We start from the raw sequence: 19,526 nt of genomic DNA on the forward strand, positions 1-19,526 counted from the left end.
GCAGCCCTCCCTGCAAAGTCCTCCTCCTGCTCCACCAGCCTCTGGCCCAGAACCCCCAGGCTGCAGGCTGCCTGCTTCTTGTACATCTGGAGGGAGAGAGAGAGAAAGAGAGTCAGACCGCTGCCTGCTCCTGGAGAGAGAGAGAGAGGAGACAGTCAGACCGCTGCCTGCTCCTGGAGGGAGGGAGAGAGAGAGAGAGGAGGAGAGAGTCAGACCGCTGCCTGCTCCAGGAGGGAGAGAGCGAGAGAGAGGAGGAGACAGTCAGACCAATGCCTGCTCCTGGAGGGAGAGAGAGAGAGAGGAGGAGAGAGTCAGACCGCTGCCTGCTCCAGGAGTGAGAGAGAGAGGAGGAGACAGTTAGACCACTGCCTGCTCCTGGAGGGAGAGAGGGAGGAGGAGAGAGTCAGACCGCTGCCTGCTCCAGGAGGGAGAGAGAGAGAGGAGGAGACAGTCAGACCGCTGCCTGCTCCTGGAGGGAGAGAGAGAGGAGGAGACAGTCAGACCGCTGCCTGCTCCTGGAGGGAGAGAGAGAGAAGAGGAGGAGAGAGTCAGACTGCTGCCTGCTCCTGGAGGGAGAGAGATAGAGGAGGAGGAGACAGTCAGACCGCTGCCTGCTCCTGGAGGGAGAGAGAGGAGGAGAGGAGACAGTCAGACCGCTGCCTGCTCCTGGAGGGAGAGAGAGGAGGAGAGGAGACAGTCAGACCGCTGCCTGCTCCTGGAGGGAGAGAGAGAGAGGAGGAGACAGTCAGACCGCTGCCTGCTCCTGGAGGGAGAGAGAGAGAGAGGAGGAGACAGTCAGACCACTGCCTGCTCCTGGAGGGAGAGAGAGAGAGAGGAGACAGTCAGACCGCTGCCTGCTCCTGGAGGGAGAGAGAGGGAGGAGGAGGAGAAAGTCAGACCACTGCCTGCTCCTGGAGGGAGAGAGAGAGAGGAGACAGTCAGACCGCTGCCTGCTCCTGGAGGGAGAGAGAGAGAGGAGGAGACAGTCAGACCGCTGCCTGCTCCTGGAGGGAGAGAGAGAGGAGGAGACAGTCAGACCGCTGCCTGCTCCTGGAGGGAGAGAGAGAGGAGGAGAGGAGACATTTAGACTGCCGGCTCCCTGAGAGAGAGAGAGGAGACCCTGTCAGGGGGATGGCTGCTCCTGGAGACAGAGAGGAGACCCTGTCAGGGGGATGGCTCCACCAGAGAATGGACATTTAGCACCACCACTACTACCAGCACCTTGAGGAACATAGGAGAACTAAGGCTATTAAGTACTCAGACACTGGACCACTGGAGTACTCAGACACTGGAACCACTGGAGTACTCAGACACTGGAACCACTGGAGTACTCAGCCACTGGAACCACTGGAGTACTCAGCCACTGGAACCACTGGAGTACTCAGCCACTGGAACCACTGTAGTACTCACACTGGACTACTGGAGTACTCAGCCACTGGACCACTGGAGTACTCAGCCACTGGAACCACTGTAGCACTCACACTGGACTACTGTAGTACTCAGCCACTGGACAACTGTAGTACCCAGACACTGGACCACTGTAGTACCTAGACACTGGGCCACTGGAGACCTCAGCCACTGGACCACTGGAGTACTCAGACCCTAGACCACTGGAGTACTCAGCCACTGGACCACTGGAGTACTCAGACGCTGGACCACTGGAGTACCCAGACACTGGACCACTGTAGTACTCAGCCACTGGACCACTGGAGTACTCAGCCACTGGACCACTGGAGTACTTAGCCACTGGACCACTGTAGTACCCAGACAACGGACCTACTGCAGAGTAAGGTAAGGATTTGGGGAAGGGAGAGAGAGGAGGGGTACTTGTTTTAACTTCTAATGTGTGTGTTAGTGTGTTTGTCTCAGTATGTGTGTTTGTGTGTGTGTGTCTGTGTGTGTGCACTCAGAGGTACAGTTATCCACTGTCCCACAGCCCAGCCAGGTATTCATAAATGTAATCTACTGTCCCCCAGCCCAGCCAGGTATTCATAAATGTAATCTACTGTCCCCCAGCCCAGCCAGGTATTCATAAATGTAATCTACTGTCCCCCAGCCCAGCCAGGTATTCACAGCCCAGCCAGGTATTCATAAATGTAATCTACTGTCTCACAGCCCAGCCAGGTATTCACAGCCCAGCCAGGTATTCATAAATGTAATCTACTGTCCCACAGCCCAGCCAGGTATTCATAAATGTAATCTACTGTCCCACAGCCCAGCCAGGTATTCATAAATGTAATCTACTGTCTCACAGCCCAGCCAGGTATTCATAGCCCAGCCAGGTATTCATAAATGTAATCTATCCCAGAAAAAAGTGTCTAGACATTATTTCCTCATCCTTCTTGCATAGCATTTGGTTTGGTACAGCGGGGGTTAATATAAGCCTCGATGTGTGCCTATCTTTGCTTGTGCAATATGTTGCTGGTAGACAGAGAAGGAGAGCTGGTAGAGAGAGGAGAAGGAGAAGGAGAGAGAGAAGGAGAGGAGAGAAGGAGAGCTGGTGGAGAGAGAAGGAGAGCTGGTGGAGAGAGAAGGAGAGCTGGTGGAGAGAGAAGGAGAGACAGAAGGAGAGAGAGAAGGTGAGAAGAGAAGGAGAGAAGAGAAGGAGAGAGGAGGAGAGCTGGTGGAGAGAGGAGGAGAGCTGGTGGAGAGACAAGGAGAGCTGGTGGAGAGACAAGGAGAGCTGGTGGAGAGACAAGGAGAGCTGGTGGAGAGACAAGGAGAGCTGGTGGAGAGACAAGGAGAGCTGGTGGAGAGACAAGGAGAGCTGGTGGAGAGACAGAAGGAGAGCTGGTGAGAGACAAGGAGAGCTGGTGGAGAGACAAGGAGAGAGAAGGAGAGAGAAGGAGAGAGGAGAAGGAGAGCTGGTAGAGATAAGGAGAGCTGGGAAAGAGAAGGAGAGAGGAGAAGGAGAGAAGGAAAGAGAAGGAGAGCTGGTGGAGAGAGGAGGGAGAAGGAGAGCTGGTAGAGAGAGAAGGAGAGAGGAGAGAGAAGGAGGGCTGGTGGAGAGAGCGGCGGGTCTGAGTAAAACAGGGCCGAGCGTCAGACAGCGTGGGAACAGCAGCAGTAGCAGCAGTGATATGATTATGTGGTCTTAAAGAAAAACACAGTCTGAAGTCGTCACTATGTCTCAGGATATTAACAATCTACCTCTACATACTGCTGTCTGGTAATGAACCAGCAACACAACAAAGACCTGGTAATGTACCAGCAACACAACACAGACCTGGTAATGAACCAGCAACACAACACAGACCTGGTAATGAACCAGCAACACAACACAGACCTGGTAATGAACCAGCAACACAACACAGACCTGGTAATGTACCAGCAACACAACACAGACCTGGTAATGAACCAGCAACACAACACAGACCTGGTAATGAACCAGCAACACAACACAGACCTGGTAATGAACCAGCAACACAACACAGACCTGGTAATGAACCAGCAACACAACACAGCAGAACTCTGAGTCTATATCAGACCCACTCTCTACAACACAGCACTCTGAGTCTATATCAGACCCACTCTCTGGGGGGACAGATCTCAGGGGCATCTTTTCAATGTCTGATCCACTAGGTTCCTTTACGTGGGACATCAACCCACTGCTTTAACCTCGAGAGGCGGCTGGGCTCTGGACACGGCGTTGACGTACGCGGCTGATCAAAGTGGGTTGTGTTATCGAGGCGGTTATGAGTGATGGGGAACTAGATGTCTTTATTCCTTCAACAGTATTTCCCTAAAGCAGGGGGTGTGAATATTAAATTGTGCAGTGTTTTCCTAGGGCTGTTACTTCAAAGTAATTGGGGTGTAGTGGGTTTTGGAAAAATCACCAGGTTTTTTCCCCCAGAAATCTCGGTTGGAAGATTCCCGGGAATCAAAAGGGAATAAGCAGGAAACAGGGAATCCTCCCACCAGCATTTAGGGGAAACAGAGACATTTTGGGGAAGTTATATTTTTCGCAAAACCTATTGGTGTGTTAATATGGTTACTTGACGACATAGCCAGGGAAATGTCTGAACAGTAAACCATGCACAGTGTGTTTCCCCCCCTACTGCTACTGAGGGAGACTGAAAGGAAAGGGCTCTCTCCATCTCTCTCTCTCACTCCTTCTCTCTATCCATCTCTCTCTCCCTCCTTCTCTCTCTCCATCTCTCTCTCTACATCCTTCTCTCTCTCCATCTCACTCCATCCTTCTCTCTCTCCATCTCTCTCTCTCCCTCCATCTCTCTCTCCCTCCATCTCTCTCTCTCTCTCTCTCTCCTTCTCTCTCCCTCCATCTCTCTCCCTCCATCTCTCTCCCTCCATCTCTCTCCCTCCATCTCTCTCCCTCCATCTCTCTCCCTCCTTCTCTCTCTAAGTGCCAACAGCTCATTAGGTAAGCATAGAGAGACAGCCACCTCTTCCTCCCTCTAGGGTGTCAGCCAGTCCTCTTCCACAGAATACAGCTGAGGAGAGAGCAGAGCTGCTACTGTGCAAATCAACAATTAACCTTTCAGCCAGGAAGCAGGAGCAAGGGGGGGGGGGCAGTAAAAAGACCCGGCCTATTAAAAAAATTGGAGGCCCCTCACCCTTCGATGTTGCGAGCCAAAAAATTTTTGTGAAAATGTACTGCTCATATAATAAAATAGGTCCTACCAGACATTATTCTTCATGATCAGACCGGATTCTTATTTCAATTCCTATAATAATCTACAATAATAACAGTATTACCACCACAGTACCACTGCCTGGTATGCTCTCTCTCTCTCTCTCTTGTTCACACACAATCTCTCCCATCCCCTTCTCCCCTCTTCTCTCTCCCTCTAACCCCTCCTATCTCTCCCTCGAACCCCTCCTCTCTCTCTCTCCATCTCTCTCCCTCTAACCCCTCTTCTCTCTCTCCATCTCTCTCCCTCTAAACCCCTCTTCTCTCTCCCCATCTCTCTCCCTGTAAACCCCTCTTCTCTCTCCCATCTCTCTCCCTCTAACCCCCTTCTCTCTCTCCATCTCTCTCCCTCGAACCCCTCTTCTCTCTCTCCGTCTCTAACCCCCCATCTCTCTCCCTCTAACCCCCCTCCTCTCTCCATCTCTCCCCCTCTAACCCCCTTCTCTCTCTCCATCTAACCCCCTTCTCTCCCCACCTGTCTCTCCATCTCACCCCCATCTCTTTCTCCATCTCTCTCCCTCTAACCCCTCTTCCCTCTCCCCATCTAACCCCCCTTCTCTCCCCATCTAACCCCCTTCTCTCCCCATCTAACCCCCCTTCTCTCCCCATCTCTCTCTCCATCCCTCTCCATCTAACCCCCCTTCTCTCTCTCCATCTCTCTCCCTTGAACCCCTCTTCTCTCTCTCCATCTCTCTCTTCCCATCTAACCCCCCTTCTCTCCCCAACTAACCCCATCTCTCTCTCCATCCCTCTCTCCATCTCTCCCCATCTCTCCCCATCTCTCTCTCCATCCCTCTCCCCATCTAACCCCCCTTCTCTCCCCATCTCTCTCTCCATCTAACCCCCATCTCTTTCTCCATCTAACACCCTTCTATCTCTCCATCTCTCTCCCTCTAACCCCTCTCCCCTCTCCCCATCTAACCCCCTTCTCTCCCCATCTCTCTCTCCCTCTAACCCCCCTTCTCTCCCCATCTCTCTCTCCATCTAAGTCCAATCTCTCTCCCCCTCTAACCCCCCTTCTCTCCCCATCTCTCTCTATCTAAGTCCAATCTCTCTCCCCCTCTAACCCCCCTTCTCTCCCCCTCTAACCCCCTTCTCTCCCCCTCTATCTCCCCATCTCTCTCTCCCTCTAACCCCCCTTCTCTCTCTCTCCATATCTCTCTCCACCATCTGAATATCTTATGGTGTGTAAAGAAGTCACGGTAGGATTTGTCTGGATTTAATAATGCACAGACTAAAGCCCAGTCCAAAAATACACTCACAACAGAAATAGCAATCTACCCATAAATAAAACACCTGTCCTGGGCTACAGTCCACTCTCCACCAACGGGCTTCACCATAGGCTAACCCGTCTCTGAACAGCCACGCTAACCCGTCTCTGAACAGCCAGCCACGCTAACCCGTCTCTGAACAGCCAGCCCCGCTAACCCGTCTCTGAACAGCCAGCCCCGCTAACCCGTCTCTGAACAGCCAGCCACGCTAACCCGTCTCTGAACAGCCAGCCACGCTAACCCGTCTCTGAACAGCCAGCTAACCCGGCATGTTTATCTCCTGAGGAGGCTGCATTCACAGCTTTATCTTCTCACTTATCACCTCACAGCTCTATCTTCTCACCTATCACCTCACAGCTCTATCATTCTTAAATGGAAGACGTTTGGAACCACCAAGACTCTTCCTAGAGCTGGCCGCCCGGCCAAACTGAGCAATCGGGGGAGAAGGGCATTGGTCAGGGAGGTGACCAAGAACCCGATGGTCCCTCTGACAGAGCTCCAGAGTTCCTCTGTGGTGATGGGAGAACCTTCCAGAAGGACAACCATCTCTGCAGCACTCCACCAATCAGGCCTTTATGGTAGAGCCAGATGGAAGCCTGCTACAAGACCATGGTGCTTGCCTATGGAGCTGTGAGGGGAACGGCACCTCCGTACCTTCAGTCCCTACACCCAAACAAGGGCACTGCGTTCATCCACCCCTGGCCTGCTGGCCCCCCTACCTCTGCGGAAGCACAGTTCCCGCGCAGCCCAGTCAAAACTGTTCGCTGCTCTGGCACCCCAATGGTGGAACAAGCTCCCTCACGACGCCAGGACAGCGGAGTCAATCGCCACCTTCCGGAGACACCTGAAACCCCACCTCTTTAAGGAATACCTGGGATAGGATATAGTAATCCCCCCCCCCCCCCCCTAAAAGATATAGATGTACTATTGTAAAGTGGTTGTTCCACTGGATATCATAAGGTGAATGCACCAATCTGTAAGTCGCTCTGGATAAGAGCGTCTGCTAAATGACGTAAATGTAAACGTGATAGACATGTCCATCTGTCACTGAGGACCATAGAACACCATGGTGATGGACATGTCCATCTGTCACTGAGGACCACAGAACACGATGGTGATGGACATGTCCGTCTGTCAGTGTGTGTGTGTGTGTGTGTGTGTGTGTGTGTGTGTGTGTGTGTGTGTGTGTGTCTGTTAGACTGAGAGGCTTAATGGATGCTGATACAGAGTAGAGTTAATGAACATAACAGAATAAACAGCATGTTATCTCAGAGTAGAAAGAGACACAGTGAGGAGTCATTACGTTATCTCTCAGAGTAGAAACACACACAGTGAGGAGTCATTACGTTATCTCTCAGAGTAGAAACAGACGCAGTGAGGAGTCATTACGTTATCTCTCAGAGTAGAAACAGACACAGTGAGGAGTCATTATGTTATCTCTCAGAGTAGTAACAGACACAGTGAGAAGTCATTACGTTATCTCTCAGAGTAGAAACAGACACAGTGAGGAGTTATTACGTTATCTCTCAGAGTAGAAACAGATGCAGTGAGGAGTCATTATGTTATCTCTCAGAGTAGAAACAGACACAGTGAGGAGTCATTACGTTATCTCTCAGAGTAGAAACAGACACAGTGAGGAGTCATTACGTTATCTCTCAGAGTAGAAACAGACACAGTGAGGAGTCATTACGTTATCTCTCAGAGTAGAAACAGACACAGTGAGGAGTCATTATGTTATCTCTCAGAGTAGAAACAGACACAGTGAGGAGTCATTATGTTATCTCTCAGAGTAGAAACAGACACAGTGAATAACCTCTACATAGAGGAGTCATTATGTTATCTCTCAGAGTAGAAACAGACGCAGTGAGAAGTCATTACGTTATCTCAGAGTAGAAACAGACACAGCCGGCCTTCTAATCGACCACATTATAAAGAACACAATGAACAGCTTGGTCAAATGAACTTACAACATGGAGGATTTAGGCTACATGGATGCTACATGAATAGCTCTGTATTGATATGAACATGTAATCCGCATTTTATATAGTTCTCCTCTCTGCAGACAGACAGGCAGACAGGCAGACAGGCAGACAGAGGTACTTCAGCTCAACACGTCCCCATAACAACATGTCCAGACTGAAATTATTCATCTAGTAGAGATAGAGGCTGCAGAACAGAGACAGGGACATGATGAGACAGGGACCTTTAGTAGAGATAGAGGCTGCAGAACAGAGACAGGGACATTGACCTTTTTAATTAAATAGAAAAATGTACCATAAGGTGTAAAAAAAGTACCTAACTACTCTCTCTCTCTCTCCCTCTCTCCCCCTCCCCTCCCTCTCTCCCTCTCTCTCCCCCTCCCTTCCCCTCTCCCTCCCTCCCTTCCCCTCTCTCTCTCTCCCCCTCTCTCCCCCACCCTCCCTCCCTCTCTCACTCTCCCTCCCCCTCTCCCTCAGAGCATGCGACCATTATGAGTGTTCCTCAGCCTGACCCGGATGAGACACCCCCCTCCACCATCACTCCTGTCACCACCCCCACCCTGAGCCTGACCCCCATCACAGACGACCTGGAGTGTAAGATCTGTTACCAGCGCTACAATGTCCACAACCGCAGGCCCAAGATCCTGGACTGTCTCCACCGGGCGTGTACCCGCTGCCTCAACAAGATCCTGGACATGGGAGACGTCTTGGGCTGCATTTCCTGCCCTTTCTGCCGACACGAAACAGAGGTCAGCGAATGCGAGGTGTCGGGACTCCCCAATGACTCCAACATCATATCCTGCCTGGCCGTCAGGGATAAGTCCTGGAGCTCCGACCACAGCAAAGAGGTGACCCTCACCCCCAAGAGCCTGTCTTCTACCTCCCCCTCGCACCACTCCTCCAACTGCCTGGTGATCACTATCATGGAGGTCCAGAGGGAGACGGGATCCGGGGGCCGTGGCCTGGGCAGTTCAGACCACTACACAGAGCCCAGCCTGGACTCCGTCTCCGTGGGTTCCAACGGGCCGGAGGTTCAGGAAGCCCTGTCCAAGTTGTGTTCTCACGTCCCCAGGATCCTGGTGTGGCTCCTGGGGCTGTTCTACTTCGGGTCCCTGCCCCTTGGCATCTACCTGCTGGTGATCCAGAGGGTGACGCTGGGCATAGTCTGTGTGAGCCTGGTACCGTCCAGTCTGACTGTTTGTCTGGTCTATGGGTTCTGCCAGTGTCTCTGCCAGGGTATGTGTGACTGCTCGTCTAGGGGCTGACTGACTGACTCAACAGGGATACTGACTGATGCTGGGGGTTGGAGGGAGGGAAAATACTGGACTGTTGGAGTCAACATGGCGTCCATTACTGTCCCAATCTAACGACCTGCCGGGTTTGGAGGGAGGGAAAATACTGGACTGTTGGAGTCAACATGGCGTCCATTACTGTCCCAATCTAACGTCCAGCCGGGTTGGAGGGAGGGAAAATACTGGACTGTTGGAGTCAACATGGCGTCCATTACTGTCCCAATCTAACGTCCAGCCGGGTTGGAGGGAGGGAAAATACTGGACTGTTGGAGTCAACATGGCGTCCATTACTGTCCCAATCTAACGACCAGCCGGGTTGGAGGGAGGGAAAATACTGGACTGTTGGAGTCAACATGGCGTCCATTACTGTCCCAATCTAACGACCAGCCAGGTTGGAGGGAGGGAGGGAGGGAAAATACTAGACTGTTGGAGTCAACATGGCATCCATTACTGTCCCAATCTAACGACCAGCCGGTTTGGAGGGAGGGAAAATACTGGACTGTTGGAGTCAACATGGCGTCCATTACTGTGTCAATCAGAACAAGGGGATTGACAATCTCTGTATTGAAAGCTGTTTGCTGAACTGTCCATACAGTCTATGGATGGAGAACTGGAGTGTTGTTGTCAAACTGTCAATATGGCTCAGAGCCTTCCAGTCAAACTGTCAATATGGCTCAGAGCCTTCCAGCCAAACTGTCAATATGGCTCAGAGCCTTCAGTCAATATGGCTCAGAGCCTTCCGGTCAATATGGCTCAGAGCCTTCCAGTCAATATGGCTCAGAGCCTTCCAGTCAATATGGCTCAGAGCCTTCCAGTCAATATGGCTCAGAGCCTTCCAGTCAATATGGCTCAGAGCCTTCCAGTCAATATGGCTCAGAGCCTTCCAGTCAATATGGCTCAGAGCCTTCCAGTCAATATGGCTCAGAGCCTTCCAGTCAATATGGCTCAGAGCCTTCCAGTCAATATGGCTCAGAGCCTTCCAGTTCTATAAGTTGGTTTTATTTCCATGTGCAACAATGGGGCCCTTTGGCAGTTAACAGTAAAGAAAAGGAAGTTGCAGTGCAGTTTCTAATAGATCAGATAATAAGAGCGTTACCATTTAGCCCATCTAGTCCGATGAGAGAGTCTGGGGACAAACAGGGACATAAAGATGTCTCCATGTTCCCTCTACACTATGACTCTGAGGACTCAGCTATATGAGAGAGTCTGGGGACAAACAGGACCATAAAGATGTCTCTCTGTCTCTCATGTTCCCTCTACACTATGACTCTGAGGACTCAGCTATATGAGAGAGTCTGGGGACAAACAGGACCATAAAGATGTCTCTCATGTTCCCTCTACACTATGACTGAGGACTCAGCTATATGAGACAGACTGGGGACAAACAAGCCATAAAGATGTCTCTCTGTCTCCATGTTCCCTCAACTGGCTGACTGCTGTCCTGAGGCTCTATGGGGTTGGTTTGGGTTAGTGAACTGAGCCTCAGAACCAGCTGGCTGACTGCTGTCCTGAGGCTCTATGGGATTGGTTTGGGTTAGTGAACTGAGGCTCAGAACCAGCTGGCTGAGGGGACTCGTCTCTTGTTTCATCTCAGTTCTTCTGTCTCTCTGATCAAACAGACCATGAGGATCCCAGTTCTATGGGTCCAGTTCATGTTGCCAGTAACATGACAAACTGACTGACTATGAAAAGGACAACGACTTCACACAGGAGATACGATACATCATTGAAATAAATGGAAAATTATGATTAAATAATGACTGTTTTTTGTTGGCTCTTTCTTTCTTCAAAACAACACATTTAGCTGATCAATGATTGGAGTTATTTTCACCCAGATTCAACCAATCAGAAGCACCCTACATCCATCAACAGATTAAAGTCATCTGGAATAACATCAACTAGGCTGTAATGAGAGGCCAGAGTAGAGGCCAGTCTCCAGCTACAGAGTAGAGGCCAGCCTCCTGCTACAGAGTAGAGGCCAGCCTCCTGCTACAGAGTAGAGGCCAGCCTCCTGCTACAGCCAGAGCAGAGACCCAGGTAAACACTCCTGTTCATAACATGTCTATTAACAGACCCAGGTAAACAGTACTGTTCATAACATGTCTATTAACAGAGACCCAGGTAAACACTCCTGTTCATAACATGTCTATTAACAGACCCAGGTAAACACTCCTGTTCATAACATGTCTTAACAGAGACCCAGGTAAACACTCCTGTTCATAACATGTCTATTAACAGAGACCCAGGTAAACACTACTGTTCATAACATGTTTATTAACAGAGACCCAGGTAAACCCTCCTGTTCATAACATGTCTATTAACAGAGACCCAGGTAAACACTCCTGTTCATAACATGTCTATTAACAGAGACCCAGGTAAAGACTAGACATTCCTGCATCCCAAAATACTGTTTGGCATTCAGTGCCCACTCTTCTTTCCTGTCCTAAAACATTTTTTTGTGTTAGAAAATGGCACAAACAAACCATTTAATTCTGAAGGATAATCTATATACGGAACACAATCAAATATTCAACACCTTAAGGAATTTCAGGCAAATGTGTTGAATTAATTTTAATAGTGCTTTAATAATTTAGTAAATCTTCCCTCTCCTTTTCATTCCCCCTCTCTCTCCCCTCAATTCTTTCATTCCCAACCTCTCTCCCTCTCCCCGTCTTTCTCCCCCTCTCTCCCCTCTCATTCATTCATTCTCTCTCTTTCTCTCTCTCTCTCCCCCCTCTCTTCTCACTTCCCTCAGTTGGGTCCAAGTCAAGGGTTGTTATGTTGCATGTTTAATGCACACAAAGATTGAAAACAGATTAAGGCTAGTCCTGAACTAAAGATCAATTGAGAATAGCCATGGGAAGTGCAATGTAGTTCAGGTCTATGCTTAATCTCTGTCTGGGAAATTATATTTTATAGGGAAACCGGACACTAGAAATCCACTTCCGCCTTTTTCCTCCAAACATAACGATGGTCATTATGGCCAAACAGTTCTATTTTTGTTTCATCAGACCAGAGGACATTTCTCCAAAAAGTACAATCTTTGTCCCCATGTGCAGCTGCAAACCGTAGTCTGGCTTTTTTATGGCGGTTTTGGAGCAGTGACTTCTTCCTTGCTGAGCGGCCTTTCAGGTTTTGTCGATATAGGACTCGTTTTACTGTGGATATAGATACTTTTGTACCTGTTTCCTCCAGCATCTTCACAAGGTCCTTTGCTGTTGTTCTGGGATTGATTTGCACTTTTCACACCAAAGTACGTTCATCTCTAGGAGACAGAAGGCATCTCCTTCCTGAGCGGTATGACGGCTGCGTGGTCCCATGGTGTTTATACTTGCGTACTATTGTTTGTACAGATGAACGTTGTACATTCAGGCATTTGGAAATTGCTCCCAAGGATGAACCAGACTTGTGGAGGTCTCCAAGTTTTTTCCTGAGGTCTTGGCTGATTTCTTTTGATTTTCCCATGATGTCAAGCAAAGAGGTACTGAGTTTGAAGGTAGGCCTTGAAATACATCCACAGGTACACCTCCAATTGACTCAAATTATGTCAATTAGCCTATCAGAAGCTTCTAAAGCCATGACATCATTTTCTGGAATTTTCCAAGCTGTTTAAAGGCACAGTCAACTTAGTGTATGTAAACTTCTGACACACTGGAATTCTGATACAGTGAATTATAAGTGAAATAATCTGTCTGTAAACAACTGTTGGAAAAATGACTTGTGTCATGCACGAAGTAGATGTCCTAACCGACTTGCCAAAACTAAAGTTTGTTAACAAGAAATTTGTGGAGTGGTTGAAAAACGAGTTAATAACTCCAACCTAAGTGTATGTAAACTACCCACTACAACTGTATTCTATTCTACTGTATTTTAGTCTATGCCACTCCGACAATACTCATTCCATAATTTGTGTGTGTGTGTGTGTGTGTGTGTGTGTATTGTTGTGAATTGTTCGATATTATTGTTGTGAATTGTTCGATATTATTGTCGTGAATTGTTCGATATTATTGTTGTGACCTAGTTGTTGATGGTTTATAAACTCCACCCAGTTGGTGAATATGTAGAAGGAGCCTTCGTCATTCTTCGGAGGTGGAACCTAAACACGCATTACGTCTAAATAGTGTGTTGGTGGGGACGACCTTTGATTTTAAGTCTAAGATAAGATAAATAAACATAAAATACATTTCCCAAAAAAAGACAGCAGGAGAGAGAGGGAGAGACGGCAGGAGAGAGAGGGAGAGACGGCAGGAGAGAGAGGGAGAGACGGCAGGAGAGAGAGGGAGAGACAGCAGGAGAGAGGGGGAGAGACAGCAGGAGAGAGGGGGAGAGAGCAGGAGAGACAGCAGGAGAGAGGGGGAGAGACAGCAGGAGAGAGGGGGAGAGACAGACAAAGAGAGAGAAAGACAGAAAAAGAGAAAGACAGACAAAGAGAGAGAAAGACAGAGAGAGAGATATACAAAGAGAGAGAGAAAGACAGAGAGAATCGTGGTCGCTAACAGTTGGAAAACTGTCAGAAAGGCAAGCCACAGCAGCAAAGTCCTGCATGGCAATACTTGGAGAAGTTAAATGAGAATTAAATGCAACATTAACGTTGTTGTTTAAAATTAAACATTTGTCAAGGTGGCGTTATGGTCCTGTAATAGTAGTGGAGGTGCAACGCTTCCCCGTCTGAAAGGGAGGAAGACCCAACGCTGCCCCGTCTGAAAGGGAGGCACCGTGAGACCCAACGCTTCCCCGTCTAAAAGGGAGGCACCGTGAGACCCAACGCTTCCCCGACTGAAAGGGAGGCACCGTGAGACCCAACGCTTCCCGACTGAAAGGGAGGCACCGTGAGACCCAACGCTTCCCCGTCTGAAAGGGAGGCACCGTGAGACCCAACGCTTCCCCGTCTGAAAGGGAGGCACCGTGAGACCCAACGCTTCCCCGTCTGAAAGGGAGGCACCGTGAGACCCAATGCTTCCCCGTCTGAAAGGGAGGCACCGTGAGACCCAACGCTTCCCCGTCTGAAAGGGAGGCACCGTGAGACCCAACGCTTCCCCGTCTGAAAGGGAGGCACCGTGAGACCCAACTCTTCCCCGACTGAAAGGGAGGCACCGTGAGACCCAACTCTTCCCCGTCTGAAAGGGAGGCACCGTGAGACCCAACGCTTCCCCGTCTGAAAGGGAGGCACCGTGAGACCCAAAGCTTCCCCGTCTGAAAGGGAGGCACCGTGAGACCCAACGCTTCCCCGTCTGAAAGGGAGGCACCGTGAGACCCAACGCTGCCCCGTCTGAAAGGGAGGCACCGTGAGACCCAACGCTTCCCCGTCTGAAAGGGAGGCACCGTGAGACCCAACGCTTCCCTGTCTGAAAGGGAGGCACCGTGAGACCCAACGCTGCCCCGTCTGAAAGGGAGGCACCGTGAGACCCAACGCTTCCCCGTCTGAAAGGGAGGCACCGTGAGACCCAACGCTTCCCCGTCTGAAAGGGAGGCACCGTGAGACCCAACGCTTCCCCGTCTGAAAGGGAGGCACCGTGAGACCCAAAGCTTCCCCGTCTGAAAGGGAGGCACCGTGAGACCCAACGCTTCCCCATCTGAAAGGGAGGCACCGTGAGACCCAAACCATTGCTGGCAGCAGAACAGTTGCATTGTGAATTCACATGGAATTGAATGATTTTTTTCTTATCGTTATAGCAGAAAACCGATACAAAATGTCCGTTAGGGATTTTTTTTTTTAAATGAATACATTTAAAATTAAACATCTGTACAGAAAGACTCACGTGAAGGACAAATTACAGAGGAGGAACTACTTGACGTATTTAAAGCCTTTAAAGTCTGGGAAACTCCAGGGCTGGATGGCATACCAGTTGAGGTATACCAAACCTTTCTGATGTACACTCCTAAAAAAAATGGCAGATTATCACATACTCAACAACTAGGTCTGATTTCACGGGGTCTGAGGCCCCTTTACACCTCAGTTATTGATGCTAAATGCTTAGCGCATAGAATAAAAAAAAAAGGTATTGTCAGATATTATTCAACCTAAATCAGACACGTTTTTTTTTTACATTTACATTTACGTCATTTAGCAGACACTCTTATCCACAGCCACTTACACATTGGTGCATTCACCTTATGATATCCAGTGGAACAACCACTTTACAATAGTACATCTATATATTTTTTTTAGGGGGGGGGGGGGTGGTTAGAAGGATTACTTTATCCTATCCCAGGTATTCCTTAAAGAGGTGGGGTTTCAGGTGTCTCCGGAAGGTGGCGATTGACTCCGCTGTCCTGGCATCGTGAGGGAGCTTGTTCCACCATTGGGGTGCCAGAGCAGCGAACAGTTTTGACTGGGCTGCGCGGGAACTGTGCTTCCGCAGAGGTAGGGGGGCCAGCAGGCCAGAGGTGGATGAACGCAGTGCCCTTGTTTGGGTGTAGGGACTGATCAGAGCCTGAAGGTACAGAGGTGCCGTTCCCCTCACAGCTCCATAGACGATACATAAGCGATAATATAAGGCATTATGGGAAAATCTGAGAAACCAGGCCTGGTATTCATAGCTAACTTTGAAAAGGCTTTTGATAAAGTACAACTGGAATGTGTGTGTGTATGTATGTATGTATGTATATATATATTTCAATTTTGAGAATCTCTTATATAATGAGTTAAAGTTATGTATAGTAACCCGAGGTGTAAAATAGTAAATAATGGCTAATTCTCAGAAAGTTTTTAAACTGTCAAGAGGAGTCAAACAAGGTTGTCCACTATCGGCATATCTATTTATTATTGACATCAAAAATGTTAGCTGTTAAAAATCAAATCCAACAATAATATTAAGGGATTAGAAATGTTTTCTTTTAAATCCACAATCTGAATCCCTCCACGGCCTCATAGAGGATCTAGATACTTTGTCTAACCTCTCTGGATTAAAACCAAATGATGATAAAATGTACTATGTTACGTATTGGATCACAAAAAAATACAACTTTTACATTAGCGTGTAGTTTACCAATAAAATGGTCTGATGGTGATCTGGATATAGTCGGTATACATATCCCGAATTAAATAAATGATCTCACTACAATACATTTTAATAGAAAGTTAGTCAAAATAGTTAACATCTTGCTACCATGGAAAGTCATATCCCAGATTAGCTATTTGCTTATGGCCCTGCCTACATCTAACGACTTGTTTTTAAATTTTTTATTATATGAGCAAAATATATTCCATTTTATTTGGAACAGCAAGCCAGACAAAATTGAACGGGCCTATTAATATAATGAATATGAATTCGGCGGGTAGAAATGATTAAATATTAAAGCAGTCATACAAAAGTTATACTTAAATCCAAACTGGTTCTCTAGTAGATTAGTAAGAATGGCTCACCCCGTGTTAAACAATGGCCTTTTCCCCTTTATTCAGAGTACGACCTCTCCCTTTATTCAGAGTACGACCTCTCCCTTTATTCAGGTTACGACCTTTCCCTTTATTCAGGTTACGACCTCTCCCTTTATTCAGATTACGACCTCTCCCTTTATTCAGAGTACGACCTCTCCCTTTATTCAGAGTACGACCTCTCCCTTTATTCAGAGTACAATCTCTCCCTTTATTCAGAGTACAACCTCTCCCTTCATTCAGAGTACAACCTCTCCCTTTATTCAGAGTACAACCTCTCCCTTTATTCAGAGTACAACCTCTCCCTTTATTCAGAGTACAACCTCTCCCTTTATTCAGAGTACAACCTCTCCCTTTATTCAGAGTACAACCTCTCCCTTTATTCAGAGTACAACCTCTCCCTTTATTCAGAGTACAACCTCTCACTTTCAGTTACTTGAAAAGGAAATAATCTCCAAAATATCGTTCTTTTTTCAAAACAAGCCATAGAAAGTTGGTTACAATTTCAGTTTAATCCACCAGAAAAGACAGAACAAATATTACAACACATATTATGGTTAAACTCAAATATATTAATTCATTTAAAAAAGTATAATCTTTGTAAACTATATCATCAATAGGACTGGTGGAGTTGTCACACACACATCTAACGAAAATATATGGAAATGTCTAATCTATCCAAAATTACAACCAACTAAGAGAGTCCTTTAGGTGCCTTTTGGCAAACTCCAAGTGAGCCGTCATGTGCCTTTTACTGAGGAGTGGTTTCCATCTGGCCACTCTACCTTAAAGACCTGATGGGTGGAGTGCTGCAGAGATGGTTGTCCTTCTGGAAGGTTCTCCCATCTCCACAGAGGAACTCTGGAGCTCTGTCAGAATGACCATCGGGTTCTTGGTCACCTCCCTGACCAAGGCCCTTCTCCCCCGATTTCTCAGCTCTAGGAAGAGTCTTGGTGGTTCCAAACTTCTTCCATTTAAGAATGATGGAGGCCACTGTGTTTTTGAGGACCTACAATGTTGCAGAAATGTTTTGGTACCCTTCCCCTGATCTGTGCCTCGATACAATCCTGTCTCGACGCTCTACGGACAATTCCTTTGACTTCATTGCTTGGTTTTTGCTCTGACATGCACTGTCAACTGTGGGACCTTATATAGACAGGTGTGTGCCTATTCCATGCAAGAAATTGCCATGAAACTGAAGATCTTGTACAACGCTGTGTAACTACTCCCTTCACAGAACAGCGCAAACTGGCTCTAACCAGAATAGAAAGAGTGGGAGGCCCCGGTGCACAACTGAACAAGAGGACAAGTACATTAGAGTGTCTAGTTTGAGAAACAGACGCTTCACAAGTCCTCAACTGGCAGCTTCAGTAAATAATACCCACAATACACCAGTCTCAACATCAACAGTGAAGAGGCGACTCCGGGATGCTGGCCTTCTAGGCAGAATTCCTCTGTCCATTGTCTGTGTTCTTTTTATTGGCCAGTCTGAGATATGGCTTTTTCTTTGCCTATTTATTTACCTCGCCATTCGTACATTCTACTATTTACACATAGATCATGTAAATCATTATGTTAAACTACATTTTAAAACCATTAATAAATATAATTTGTTAAACATTGTTTTTCTCTTCAAACTTGTTGTCTGTGTAATGTCACTGTTACCGTCTGGTTGTTGTCTGTGTAATGTTACTGTCTGGTTGTTGTCTGTGTAATGTTACCGTCTGGTTGTTGTCTGTGTAATGTTACCGTCTGGTTGTTGTCTTTGTAATGTTACCGTCTGGTTGTTGTCTTTGTAATGTTACTGCCTGGTTGTTGTCCGTGTAATGTTACTGTCTGGTTGTTGTCTGTGTTTTGATTAACTCACTTTGTTGGTTTTTCTTGTTGTGTTATTTTTAGTTTTTCCACTTACTTTGGCAATGTAAACACTCCCATGCCAATAAAGCCCCTTTGAATTGAATTGAGAGAGAGAGAGGAGGGAGGGAGGGAGGTGGGAGTAGAGAGGAAGAGAGAGAGACAGAGAGAGAAGGGCAGAAAGAGAGAGAAGGGCAGAGATGAGAGAGAGGGAGAAGGGCAGAGAGGAGAAAGAGAGAGAGAGAGAGAGAAGGGCAGAGAGTAGGGAGAGAAGGGAAGATATAGGGGTGGATGAGAGGAGAGAGAGAAAGGCAGAGAGGAGAGAGAGGGAGAGAGAGAGAAGGAGAGAGAGAGAGAGAGAAGGGCAGAGAGGAGAGAAAGAAGGGAAGATAGAGGGGTGGATGAGAGGAGAGAGAAGGGAAGATAGAGGGGTGGATGAGAGGAGAGAGAGAGAGAAGGGAAGATAGAGGGGTGAATGAGAGGAGAGAGGAGAGAGAGAAGGGAAGATAGAGGGGTGGATGAGAGGAGAGAGAGAAGGGAAGATAGAGGGGTGGATGAGAGGAGACTGCTCTCCAGGCCCACTGCAGTCAGCAGACATCACAGCAGTAAACAGCCTTGAGAATATCAATGAGAAGAGAACAGGCAGAGTGCAGCACACATATTGAGCTGTTTCACATCCTCAAATAAGAGAGAGAGGAGACACAGAGAGTCAGACAGACACAGAGAGAGGTACTGGCCCCTGAGACAGAGAGAGGTACTGGCCCCTGAGACAGAGAGAGGTACTGGCCCCTGAGACAGAGAGAGGTACTGGCTCCTGAGACAGAGAGAGGTACTGGCCCCTGAGACAGATACAGAGAGAGGTACTGGCCCCTGAGACAGAGAGAGGTACTGGCCCCTGAGACAGAGAGAGGTACTGGCCCCTGAGACAGAGAGAGGTACTGGCCCCTGAGACAGAGTGAGGTACTGGCCCCTGAGACAGAGACAGAGAGTACTGGCCCCTGAGACAGAGAGAGGTACTGGCCCCTGAGACAGAGAGAGGTACTGGCCCCTGAGACAGAGACAGAGAGAGGTACCGGCCCCTGAGACAGAGACAGAGAGAGGTAC

General features: G+C 48.3%; 2 protein-coding genes across 2 annotated transcripts in view; one reads left to right on the plus strand and one right to left on the minus strand.

The window, feature by feature from the left end:
* Positions 1-19,526, minus strand: part of LOC106591800 (centrosomal protein of 89 kDa-like) — a 94,639-nt gene that overhangs the window by 22,868 nt on the left and 52,245 nt on the right. The window contains 1 exon segment of the mRNA XM_045689778.2: positions 1-86. This exon segment is cut by the window's left edge and continues 84 nt beyond it. Coding sequence (XP_045545734.2) covers positions 1-86 — 86 coding nt within the window.
* Positions 1,721-9,166, plus strand: LOC106593614 (E3 ubiquitin-protein ligase RNF182). The gene is made up of 2 exons (XM_045690342.2): positions 1,721-1,791; positions 8,379-9,166. Exon 2 carries the CDS (start codon positions 8,393-8,395, stop codon positions 9,164-9,166), a length of 774 nt encoding a protein of 257 aa, XP_045546298.1. The 5' UTR covers positions 1,721-1,791; positions 8,379-8,392.

Source organism: Salmo salar, chromosome 11 (assembly GCF_965601325.2).
Source record: "Salmo salar chromosome 11, fSalSal1, whole genome shotgun sequence".
NCBI classification, from domain to species: Eukaryota; Metazoa; Chordata; class Actinopteri; order Salmoniformes; family Salmonidae; genus Salmo; species Salmo salar.